We start from the raw sequence: 12745 nt of genomic DNA on the forward strand, positions 1-12745 counted from the left end.
TAGATTGAACGTTTAATGAACGCTGAGAGACTGTGGTAAGAACTTGATATGTCTGAGCTCATTAAAGTTTCTAGTAATCTTATGTGCTGGGTCATGTGATTTCTGTTTGAAAAGAAAGTGACAAGACAGATATCCAACTTGTGGGAGGAGCATGTGGCTAGCCAGGCACCGGGCTAAGGCTCAGCATCCAGCCTCTCTGGATGCAGAAGCCAGGTTCTTCACCAACGTATCTTCTGCCTCCCCATGGAGTGCACCGTACCGAAGAAAATTTCGAAAGGCTTCGTAAAATAGTTGTTTTACCTAAGTTATTGGATCCATTCACTTATAAAATGTCATTTGCTGAAAAATCCAGGGAAAATCCAGATTCAAGATGGACCCCGTCTTCTTATTATTCTTGGGTGCAAAACTAAACAAGAGAGCGAGGCTCCTGGCTCCGAGGGTGCTGGTCTTGGTGTGCAAATCGAGGTCTCTGAAGACCATAGTTATCCCGGGGTCCCCTCCTGGATGCCTTGACGAGCAGACTTTTGCTACACCAGCCAAATACCCAACACAACGATGAGAAAAGTCAGGGGTAGAAGAGAGAGGTGCTTAAGATGAATTAAGATTGCGAACCACATATACCATTTGAACCCTAGTGAGTCTTTTGAGAACTCTGGAAGAAAACATAATGAGTAATGGTTATAGAAATGCTGATTCTGATTTCCAGATGTGGGAATAAAAAAGGTCGCAAATGAGGTGAAATGTGTGATTGGGGCGTACATACGATGTAAGTGATCTGATGTAATGCGTTTTAAAGCCTTTTTCTCTTTTGACCAAAACACAGATTCTAAACAGATTCAAAACATGCATTCTAAGCCTCTTCTGTTTTCCTCCTTAGCTATGGATTACAGCCACTAAGCAAGGGGTGAAAGCTGGGACATTCTTCTGGTCTGTGTAAGTTACCCTCATTTGACGACTATTTGCGAATTTATGAAACATCAATTGAATGTTGGTTTCCTTTTTTGTGAACTGTAAAAGTATCAGAATTTTGGGAGATTATGGATCGAAAATAATGTTCAAGTGCTTTTTCAAGGGCCCTCCCTCCTCTTCTTTCTTCCAAGTCCTCCTCTTCCCCAACCTGAACCCCCCCACCCCCCTTTGCCATTTCATGTTTAGCAGCATGTAAGTCAGGAAGAATCGATTGCTCTTCTTTTTGTCACCCTTTAGATTTTCTGTGACTAGGATGTTTGGTAACCTGCCACCCAAGGCATGTATATTTCTTCGAGAGTCTCTGTTAATTGCTGTAGTTTGCATCTTCGTTTTCTAGAAAGAGTTAACCAATGCCATCCAGCCGGTTCACCCTGACTCTGCAAGTCCCCGTGAGACTGTAAAGCTTCACTAAAGGGAGTGGACGGCCTGATCCTTCTCCCGTGGCCTGGCTAGTGGGTGTGAACAGTCAACCTTGTGGTTAGCAGCCTATTGCCTACCCAGAGTGCCCCCAGGGCTCTTTATAAATATATTTCTTTACAGCATGGTTGATTTATTTTGGTTCCTGACTTTCAAAAGCCAGTGTGGTTGTAGGAGGCAGGGCAGTTGAGGTAGTGGTATAGAGATTGGACTTGGCAAGGGGGAAGGGGCAGCCTCGGATTTCACACCCTTGCCTGTGGAACTCCAGAAAATGGCACTCTTTTTTCTCCCCACAGAGATGATAGGCAGATTCATAGTTAAGGTTCATAAAACAGCCTAAAGATGAAACTTACCTACTTAAAGTGTCAACATGTTGATCATTTTTAAGGTTTCTTCATAAGAAAAGGGATCTCTTTCAATTTTCATGAAGAATTTTTTTCCCACCAACATGTTCTTACCATCCTTTTTTTTTTTAAGCAACTAAAGCTGTTTTCATATTTGCCTCTTATTCCTTAAAAATCTGACAGCGTGATGCTGTTAAAAGAAATAGCATGACTTGGCAGGAGATGAGCCAGTCAGGGTGCAATGTAGCAACGAAGAAACAAACAACTTTCCTCTAGTTCCTAAATGCCTCCTTCTCCTCCACTCTCATGATCCCAATTCTACCTTACAAATCGGGCTAGACCAGAGGATGTACACTGGTACAGATAGGAACTGGAAACACAGGGAATCCAGGGCGGATGATCCCTTCAGGACCAGTGGTGTGAGTGGCGATACTGGGAGGGTAGAGGGAGAGTGGGTTGGAAAGAGGGAACCAATTACAAGGATCTATATGTGACCACCTCCCTGGGGGACGGACAACCGAAAAGTGGGTGAAGGGAGACGTTGGACAGGGCAAGATATGACAAAATAATAATTTATAAATTATCAAGGGCTCATAAGGGAGGGGGGAGGGGGGAAAATGATGCCTGATGCCGGGGGCTTAAGTGGAGAGCAAACGTTTTGAGAATGATGAGGGCAATGAATGTACAAATGTGCTTTACACAATTGATATATGTATGGATTGTGATAAGAGTCGTATGAGCCCCTAATAAAACGATTAAAAAAATAAAATAATAAAAGCCTGGTAAAGAACAACAACAACAACAAAAAGAAATAGCATGGCATGTTTACAAAAATACCTTCCTGTGGGTGGGAGTGGCTAGTAGACAAATGCCAAAGGTGCGCGTGACTCGAGTGAAGCTCCGGCGGCAGTGTGTCATCGCGTGCATGGCGGCAGTGTGTCATCGCGTGCATCCCGGCAGTGTGTCATCGCGTGCATTGTGTCATCGCGTGCATCCTGGCAGTGTGTCATCGCGTGCATCCTGGCGTTCTGCATCCTCTGGAGTCAGAAATGAAAGTCACCGTTTCAGATTTGAAGAGCGCGGTTGACATTGGGTTTTCTGACTTCAAGCTAAGGCACAGCTTTCGTTTTCTTTTAAGAGGTTTTAGGGATCAAGGAAGAAATATGTTAGCAACGTCGCCGAGTACCATAAATGACATGTTGACGTACCTAATTGAATGTCCGCATTCGTCTACATAATCTACACACATGTATTTTAACCCCTGCCTGCCAAAGCTGCTTATAGAAGCAATTTCTTCTGCTCCCCACACATTTGGCTAGCAAAATGGAGAGACGCCAACAACATAATTAATACTTAGTGCCTGCCCTTACCCCCCTGAAACTGCAAAGCTTCGTTGAAAAGGCACAGTGTTCTGGGTTTGAATGGCAATTTTCTCCACCCATTTCAGCCGCCTGCAAGAAGGTGGCTTTGTGCGCTCCCAAGATGCCTCCGGCGTTGCTGTACTTCTCAGTATTTTATCTCTATATTTTGCAAGTGACTTGGGTCCCTTTTTCGTTTTGAAGCTCCTTTTAACTTCAAAAAAGATCTGACGATGCTTCCAGTTGTTTCATCGAATATAGAACAAGCAAATCCACACCTAATGCCTTCAGAAAATATTGAAATTTAAAATCAGATCCAAACTACAAACCTGGACTTTGAAGGCCATCTTCCTCACCCCACCCCACCCCTTTCTTTTTAAATGGGCAGTTGTCCTTCTGCCTTGGAATTATTCTGTGTAGATGATGGCAATTCCTTCTAAAAATCATCTTTAGCCATTGTTCCATTATATGTCAATTCCTGCTTAAAGGCAATAATTCCCACTAGGTCACAGTGTTTGGTGGTCTGTTGGTTATGCATTGGGCTGCTAACCAGAAATTCAGCAGTTCAAAACCAGTAGCTCCACAGGAGAAAGAGGAGGCTGTCTACTCCCATAAAGATTTAGTCTCAGAAACCCACAGGGGCTGTAAGTGGATCACGCCCTCTTGCGTTATTTCCTTTACTCTTTACAACAGTCTTATGAGGTAATCATAATTAAGCTTCTCATTTTATAGAGGCATTAGAAGGGTCCTATATGGTTCTGTGAGTCAGCATTGACAGATGGCAGGGAGGTTTATAGGAGTGTTTAGATGAATTCCAATGCCAGCCCTACAGCTCATTAGCTGGATGACGTGGCAGAGATTTAACCTCCCAATGAATCAATGTTCTCACGCTTACATTAGAACGATAGTATCTACATTATCGAGTATTGGAAAGAGTGAATGAATGATTATATTGAAAATGTTTACTGGGGTACCTGGTACACAGAACAATTCATAAGTGGTATTTGTCTTTCTACTCATGTTATATCTTTCAATATTGACTAGACAGTGTCTCCGTATTGCCCTGGACTATGTTCTTTCCTGTAACCACTAAGTAGTTCGAGCCTTCCATTTTCCTCTTTCCCCCCCAGCTCCACCCTCCTGCCTAATGCACTTGGGAAGAGCCCTGGGAGAACCAATAGCAAGGGTCTCAGCTGCTAACTGAAACCCACCCAGAGGCTCTAAGGATCTGCTTCCATAGAGCTTATAGTCAAGGAACCCTATGGAGTAGTTCTACTCCGTCACGTGAGTCTCTTTGAGTTAAAATCAACCCGTTGGCACCTGATAGCAATATTCTTGGTTTCATGACAATTTCTCTGTCAATCTACAATGGAAAATCCAACAACAGGGGCCCCATTTCTGTTTCCCTTTGGACATACACTCTTCCTTGGACAGACTCGCTTGTGCTCTACCTGTATTGTACCTCAAATATTAGCAGCGAAGGCTTGTGGATTTTCGGTCTCGGAAGGTATTCTTAATGAAATATAGAATTTCTAGGGAACGTAGAGATCTGGAGTGGCTCAGTGCGCCCAGGGACTGGCAGTGTTTGGGATCCTCCTCTTCGATTCTTACCATTCTCCTGTTCAGCCCAGAAATGATAGTTGCCTCCTTATCATTCTAGGAAAAAGAGAGTAATTGCTCCATCCTATTTTTCTGGGGGGAGCAGGGTGTAGGAGTATCTCGTATCTTTATGCATGCAAATGCCTTGAGCATAATATGCTTTGAACAGATATTTTATGAACAAGTTATCTCTGTGGGTGAATCTTGGATGTAGTGAAGAAAGCTAGCATTTTGTAACAGTTTAAAGCGTATCAAGCCCTGTTGTGTTGTTATCTCCTTTAATTTTTATGACAATCTTATGAGATCATCCTCATTAGTCTTCTCATTTTATAGAGGCACTAGAAGGATAAGGGCTTGCCAAAGTCTCATTAAAAGCACATGGTGGGGTTAGGCTTCAAACCCAGTGATTTTGACCTCAGAGATGCTACTATTTTATTTTCTACCCTCTACAGATCAAATACCCCCATACCATACAGGTGTTAAAGGGGTTTGAGTTGAGCTTTATCCAAATTCTGTGAGCTTCTATTTCCCACTGACATGACATGGGTTTATCACAGTCTCACTTTTGAAACTTAATACCAATTACTTTATAAAGAAGCCTTTACATCGGTAGTGAAATAAGGCAAAATAAAAGTGCAACTATCTTTGAATATTTTTAAGTTAGGAAAGAATTTAAAACATGTAATTGTTTTATTCAGATACAGAGGCTTTCTAAGGCTGAAGAATTAAATATCTTAAATGATTAACCTGGCTTTGTTATGCCTCCTTATAATTCAGTTAGAGATGACAATAAATAGGACCATCCTTATTCAGTGGAATCTGACTACATTTAAATTAGGACTAATTTTATGCTACACCTGATTTTCCTGGACTGATAGTATAGTTCTAGCTAGAGAAGGGGTGAGCAGTGACAAATTCACAGTCAATCCGTGACAAATGGAGTTGACAGGGGTGGGTTGGTGGTAGCGTTAGTGGTAGACGTGGTATTTGTGGTAGTGACAGTGGTGGAGGTTGTGGTGATGGTGATGAGTGTTGGTGGTGGAGGTGGTGGTGGTGGTAGGGTGGTGGTAGATGGTGGTAATGGTGGTGGAACTGATGGTGGGTGGCGATGGTGGCAGGTGGTGAGTGGTGGGTGGATGGTGGGTGGTGGTGGCGATAGCAGAGACTGCTCGATTGGAGCTCTTGTCAACTAGCCATCTAACATGACTCTGACCATTTGTCTTCCTCCTTCCTTGCTTGCCAAAGTTCAACTAGACGTAGAGATTAAATAAGTTGCTCCAAATCCAGCAACAGTTTTACTAAGCGTAAGTAAGCTGGTGTTAGTTCGAATCTTCGTGAACATGCCGCTAACGTCTGGTCTTGGACATGTGTCAAAAAGGAGTTTTATGCTCCCTTTGGGGAAAGAATACATGAGTTTCCCCAAAAAGTAAATAAAGCACGCAGCTTTTGAGCATCTTAATGTAACTCAGTCCAGGATACAGAACCATCACATGAACCCAGAACTCTCAAAACCAGTGCCAGCTTTAGGGTAATTATATTTCAACAGCGGAATGAGACTTAAACAAAAGTCATTGTGGACAAAGATTATAGCCTTTTTGTCAGTCCCATAATTATATGTGCCTATTCTTGATAGATTTTTATAGAGCCGGAAGAGAATTTCATGAATACCTTTCCTAACCCGTTATTATTATTTTATTTTTTTGAGAAAGGACTTTTTGGAGAACATTTCAGGTTAACTTATTTTCTGTGCCACAACGAATTAAATTAATTCATTAAAAATAAGGTTTTAGGGTTTTTTTTTTTCAATTTTAGTATTGTAGTACTTACTCTCTACCAGGCGCTGTCCCAAACACTGACCTGATTTGTTCCCTTCAGCAGAGCTGGACAGTGGGCTTTGAAACAGTCTTTATTGCACTGGTGAGTTAACTGGCTGTGGCTCTAGGTCAGGAGGTCCCCAGAAGCCGAGGGCAGGGTGGAAGTTGCGTGCTGCTCAGCCTGTGGTCGAGCTTGTGGCCTTCCCCACTGAACTGCTGTGGTTCTGAGCCCCACGGTTCCTGTCGCCACCTCCAACTGCCTGAGTGGAGTCTGATCGGCAAGGCAGGCTCCACATTGGACTCTGAATCGGAGTTTCCCATCTCATCTCTGTGGCAGAGGTTGAGCAATGTGATACGTTGTAAATGGAAACGGAAGTGTAAAGGCTGAAGAGGGCCTTTTGCTTGCTCTGAAGTGAAAACAGATGGTGGGAAACTGACTGCCCTTGGCCTGTGTGCAAGAAGGGCAAGCACTCAACCTCTGGGCTTGGTGGGGATGCAACTTAACAACACGCTGTGCTTGTTCTTGCCTTGCAGGGTCATTCCGCACGAACGGAGAATATTGACCATCCTGCAGTGGCTCACCCTGCCAGACAACGAGAGGTATTTGGGTTTTCCCTCTCCCCGTCTTTACCCCTGCTGCCTTCAGTACATTTCCAATTAGGCCAGAGTTGGTGACAAACCAGATGGACTGTGAAACAGAGCTGCCGCCAAGGCTTGCCATTATGAAACCTTTTATGGTTCTTCCCTGTAAGCATTGCATCTCTAAGAAGGATGCAGTGAACTTTGGTTATTGGGGACCATTTAATTACATGGATTACTGCGGCAATGAATCCTAGTCGTGGCATCAGCACTTCAGGGAGTGTTCTTGGCTTTGATAAGGGCACCAGTCAAGAAGTAGGGAAACAGTAAGACTGATGCTCACCTTGAAGGAGTCGTTCTCCAGCCTCTGGATCGACTGGCCCCTGTGAGTTATCACTGGACTGGGCTCTGTTGTCTTGGGGATCAGAGACCTGACTACCCTGGGGTTGTCTCTTCTGGGGCTTTTGACTCTTGATGGTAAAAGGCAGTTACTACAGTGAGGCTAGGAAAGGGGAGGGGCTAGTAATTGTGGAAGCAATAAGACTAAAAAGAAATAAAGTGAAAAGAGAGAGAAGAGTTTCCCACCAGATAAAGAACAGTGGTTGGGGAGATTACTTCCTTTTGAAAGCGTGTAGAGATAGGTGCTGTTTGTGTGTGCTGTTGGAGAGACTCTGAGCCCTGGCTTCCCCACAGGCCTTCCGTCTATGCCTTCTATTCGGAGCAACCTGATTTCGCTGGACACAAATACGGCCCCTTTGGCTCCGAGGTTAGTAACTTCCCCTCTGCCGGAGGAGAACCTGTGTCCCAGGCTCCCCGGTCTACCGGCCTCATGCCAGGATTTCTGCAGCATCTCTTGGACAGTTTGTCTCTCTAAGGTTTATTCTTAATCAACCGTTACAAGACTCAGAACATTTAAAAAATCTGAAGCTGCCTATGCCTCTTGCATGAACTTGCTTTGCAGATTGATTTGGTGTTGAGACGTGTCCTGAGCTCGGTGTTCATGGGAATGGAAGCGTCTCCCAGCCTAGCTGGGCTCCGTCAGCAGGTGGAAGGTGGGAGGCAGAGGAATGTGGAGGTCCAATGGGCAACACTAACCGTTTTGTTCCCTCAGAGTGAGTCTGGAAAGTAGCTTTAGCAAGGCCAGTCAACTTGCCAAATCTTAAAGCATCGGACACTTTTACTTAATAAACGTTGAGAAGTGTCTATGCCTGGGAAACAATGGACACAATAAAAAGTGTAAACCTTTTCATCACTGCCCGCCTCCCAAAGTGAAACGAGTTCTAAATTGAGAGGGATACGCCATTTAATAAATCTGTTTAACAAACAGCATCGATCGATACTCAGGAATCGTAGTAGAGAACAACGTATGTGTCAGGGAATGTCCAATGTAACTTCAAATTTAGGAACTGTGTGTGTGTGTGTGTAATGTTCTTTCCCATCATTGAAATGGAATCTTTCGGGAAGTGCAGCTTCACTTATTTGAAAACATGATCGACTTTGCACATGTAAACCTGAGCACATTTTAAAGGGCATTCACCCTTCTTAATGGGTGGTGAGGTCTACATCAGTCGTAACACTTGCTTTTGGATGAGAACTTACTTTAAAAAAAAACAGACTCTTGGTCTTCTAAAAGTCTCCGACAAATGTTGACCACCGCTCACTTCACTGCACTCTGCACGGTGATGAGTGAGAGAGATAGATATATCTTGGTTTAAGTACTTCTGAGGGAACTGGCATATGTCTACATAAAGCTCGTAAATACTGAGCCATACGTTTTTCTGAGTACTTTTAACACGGTCTGAAAATAACCATTTCTGCGGCGATTTGATTTTTAAGCACTAGAAACTAATGTCTACACAAAACTATTCTTAGTTTTTCTTAAATCATGGGGGTTCACTTGAGCCCAGCCCTCTTTTTCTCTAGCCCTTTGGTTCAATTATTGTTGCTGTTGATTATGAAACACAAACGATAAGTTGAGATAAATAGTTGTCTGCATGAAACACATCTTATTTTGCTGGGAAAGATTAAGCTTTGAGATTAATCTAAAGCAAACACAGGACCACATTTTATTAAAATGGTAAGACAACAAAAATGAAAAGTAATCTCAACCAAACAAAAAACAATTGAGCAGTTCCATGCACCTGATTTAAATTCCAACTTTGGTTATAAAATCTCTGAAAAGACCCAGTGAGGCAGGCAAGACTGACAGCGCTATAGTGGTTCTTTTATAAATTATCAAGGGTTGGTTCATTGAGGGAGGGAGGGTACAGGGAAAATGAGCTGATACCAAGGGGTCGAGTAGAAAGGACATGTTTTGAAAATGATGATGGCAACATATGTACAAAGGTGCTAGACACAACGGATGTCTGTATGGATTGTGATAAGAGTTGGTTGAGCGCCCAATAAAATGATTAACAACAACAACAAAAAAAGGAGGGAGAGAGGTATTTTGAGAGGTTTGAGGGTTGGTCAGGTCATGTGGCTAGGAAGTGGTGAACTTGGGAGACAGAGCTCCGGACCTTCAATTCCCAGGTGAGATTGCTCCCGTTGGGGCCATTGTGCCCTTCTGCAACCTATGTGCGGTCAACCAAGCGGTCAGCCAGTTAGTACATAGGTCCCAACTGGACCGAACTTTTTCTTGGTGTCAGAATTGGATTTTTTACAATACTGATGTGGCATAACTGTCATGTCTTCATTTCCTTTAAAATGTTAGGTTGATGATAAGAACACATGGTCTTTTTCTAAGCAGCTTCTTTGGATTTCAGATGTGTGTAATGAATTGCAATGGCTGATTTGTGTGTGTGCTTAATGAAGAAGTGAAATGATAGTCCTTTTATTTTACTTCCTTAAAATACTGAGCAATTACTAATTGAAGCACGATATTGAATGTTTTAATCTGCTTAATTGGTGATTGTATGCCCAGGGCAGCTCTTAAATATGCACACTGGAGTCCCCCTGCCATGGTATTCTGAAGTAAAATATTGGCGATGCTTCATGTTCTTTTCAATATCACTATATGTTGTAGCCAGAGATATATTCTGTGATAACCACTGGGGAAGCCACTCTTGTTTAGATACCTTTGAGTATCTTTCATGGTGTTAACCTGAACAATTGCTTGTCATAAGACAAAGGCCGTTTCTAGGTTGCAACTATTTCTCACTGGGTTCCCGAAATCTTATTTTCAGAAAAAGGAAAATCAAGATAGTGTGCATATTTAAAACACAAAATCAAAGCGACAAAATTTCTCTTCTGTAGCAGACCAATTAGCCTATGTCATGATGTTTGTGGGATGTGTCAAGGTTATATAAACTGAAAGGCTATTTAAAAAATCACAAATGTGGTCTTGTTAATTTAAAAAATGAGAAAATACCTTGTGTTTGATGTTTAATCAAAATAACTCTTTCTAGCAAAATGCTGTGTGCCACACGAAGAAGAGTGGACCTGTGGGCCGTGGCGCTTCTGTCATCTGATATTTGAGTGCAATTTTTCCCCTTTTCCTGATTACACTCAAGGGCGGTAAACTGAGATGACCAGACTTTGAGACTTAGCATCAAGATGTGTTACTCCTGGTTTCATAGTGTAATGGTGAATGTTCCAAAAATATGCTTGCTTTTGATTATTGGCACAATCTTTTTTTTTATCTTCTACGCTCTCTCTGTGACCCCTCTTTGGGCTGCTCTTCCAGGTCTAGAGGCAGAGCTTTGGCTGGCTAGTTCTTAGCTTCAGTTGGCAAAGGATCCTTCTGAAAAGCAGGGCAGTTTGCCCCTCTCCCTCTCCATACTTAATAACCGCAGGCTAAAATCTTGTCCAGTCAGGCTGAAGTATGGCTGGTTGATGAGAACTTCGCTTTCGTCTACCTCTAACATTCGAAGGGGGAAATCCGCGCCATGTAGTCACTGGATGAAAACCCATCTGGCTAAACCCTGCCTTCCCCCCCACCCCCACCCCCCCCACCCCTCTGCTGCTCCTTTAACCCGCTGCCATTGGAAGGCTCGCCTTTGAGGCTCCCGGAATGTTGAGTTCTCTTGCCAAAAGGCCTAGAGTCTGATGGGCCGAGTTGAGCGCTAGCGGAATGTGTTCAGTGACCATGTCATGGAAACCCTCTTCTTCCTTTTGCTGCTCTTCCATGGAGATTTGCCTAAACCTCGAAGCATCCAAAGCAAACCCAAACCCAAACTAAACCAGATCGGTGGGGCTGTGCCTTTTAATCGCTCCACTGGACAGAGAGGATGGGACAGAAACGGAAGTGCCTTTGCAGCCGCTTTGCCTGGGAACAGTGCGAGATCGCATGGCCCGAGCCCTCCTCGGATCCACTAACCTTGGTACTCCTCCTGCCCGCCTTGCATCTGAATGACTCTGAACCGCTCCTTCAGCCTCGAGAAGTCAGCTAGCTAGATAGCAGAGCTTGCAGCTTCAGTTCACCTTTGCACCATCAGCAAATCAGGGGTCTGATGTCCCCCAGCAATGACAAGTCATCAAAGGCTATCGCCCTTCCTCCCAGTCTGTGTCAGCCTGTACTGCTGTCTGGATTTAAAATTAAAAAAAAAATTTTTAAGCATAACATTGCCTCTCCCACATCCCGATAGGGCGTTTCTGATAGCATGTAAGTAGACTCTTGGTCTGTACACCAAGGTCAAGAGAACTCGATGACTTTTAACTTGAACTTAATTTCCAAAGAGAATTTTCAAGAGAGGTTCTACCTGTGGTCATTCCTGGGCTTGGCCTTCCTCTGTACCGGAAGGCGAAATTCTCAGGATTCTAGAAGTTCTCTAGCCTACTGTAAGTCCCAGTTTGTGACATCCATTCATGATTGAGAAAGGTTGCTTATAATGATGCTTCCCTCCCTCAATGGCCTCTTAGTTTCCCCCTCTGGTATTTGTCAATAAAGGTGACCATTGCTTTGCGGGAGTGAACAGATGCCCACCACATCCCGAATTGGAACCTCCTACGTGGACCTAGTCACCTTGAAGTGACTAAAGTCCTAGTATTCTGGTTCTGTTTTAAACTAGAACGTTTCAAAGCCAAGGACCAGCCTCTCCCTACTGTAGGAGGAATTATGGAGCATAGACCGTCTATGGCATCCTCCAATCTACCCATGAGCAGGCTCGTAGCCAGCAAGTGACTGGGTTCTCATGAACTATATTCTTGTTCTCAGTGATGAAGCTGCGATTGCAGCAGCAAGATTGATTCGGGAGAGTTCTCTTTACTGAGTACCTAACTCACCCCGAAGGCTAGCTTTTCCTCACCCGAGGAGCCTTAGTTTTCCTGACTGCTGAGCCCAGCGAGCCAAGCGTGAGCTTAATGATCTGGCCCAGAGGGACAGACGACTTCTGAGGCCAGACCTCTCTATCCGCCAGTACAGGAGAGTAGTTATGGCTCATCTCTTGCTCCGGCTAAGAGGCCTAAGAGGAAAGTTGCCCCTAAGAGGAGACAGGAAAGACCAGTTGCTCCTCCCAAGAAAAGAAGAAGAAAATTTCATAGGATGGATCATTATGCTGCGGAAGCTCGTCAGGACAAAGTAAGTTTATCCGTTGTTCCAAAGCTTTGTGGCGGGCAGGCCTGAATGACAGTTTCCTTCGGTTCTTGGCTTGAAAATCTGCTGAGTGAATACATTTTAGGAAAACTTTGGTGTGTTGTCTTTGGCTACAAATCCAGAAGAATCTGG

The 12745-nt window shown here is 43.8% G+C and overlaps 1 protein-coding gene across 3 annotated transcripts in view; it reads left to right on the forward strand.

Annotated features, from left to right (window-relative positions):
- The window catches only part of ENPP2 (ectonucleotide pyrophosphatase/phosphodiesterase 2), a 131633-nt gene that overhangs the window by 77008 nt on the left and 41880 nt on the right, over positions 1 to 12745 (forward strand). For all 3 annotated transcript variants that reach the window (XM_045287464.1, XM_045287462.1, XM_045287468.1), the window contains exons 9-11: positions 878 to 933; positions 7036 to 7101; positions 7774 to 7846. In XM_045287464.1, the coding sequence (XP_045143399.1) occupies positions 878 to 933; positions 7036 to 7101; positions 7774 to 7846 (195 nt within the window). The remainder of the gene's footprint in view (positions 1 to 877; positions 934 to 7035; positions 7102 to 7773; positions 7847 to 12745) is intronic.

Source organism: Echinops telfairi, unplaced genomic scaffold, assembly GCF_000313985.2.
Source record: "Echinops telfairi isolate 266 unplaced genomic scaffold, ASM31398v2 ScPeMD7_1;HRSCAF=3_0, whole genome shotgun sequence".
Taxonomy (NCBI): Eukaryota; Metazoa; Chordata; class Mammalia; order Afrosoricida; family Tenrecidae; genus Echinops; species Echinops telfairi.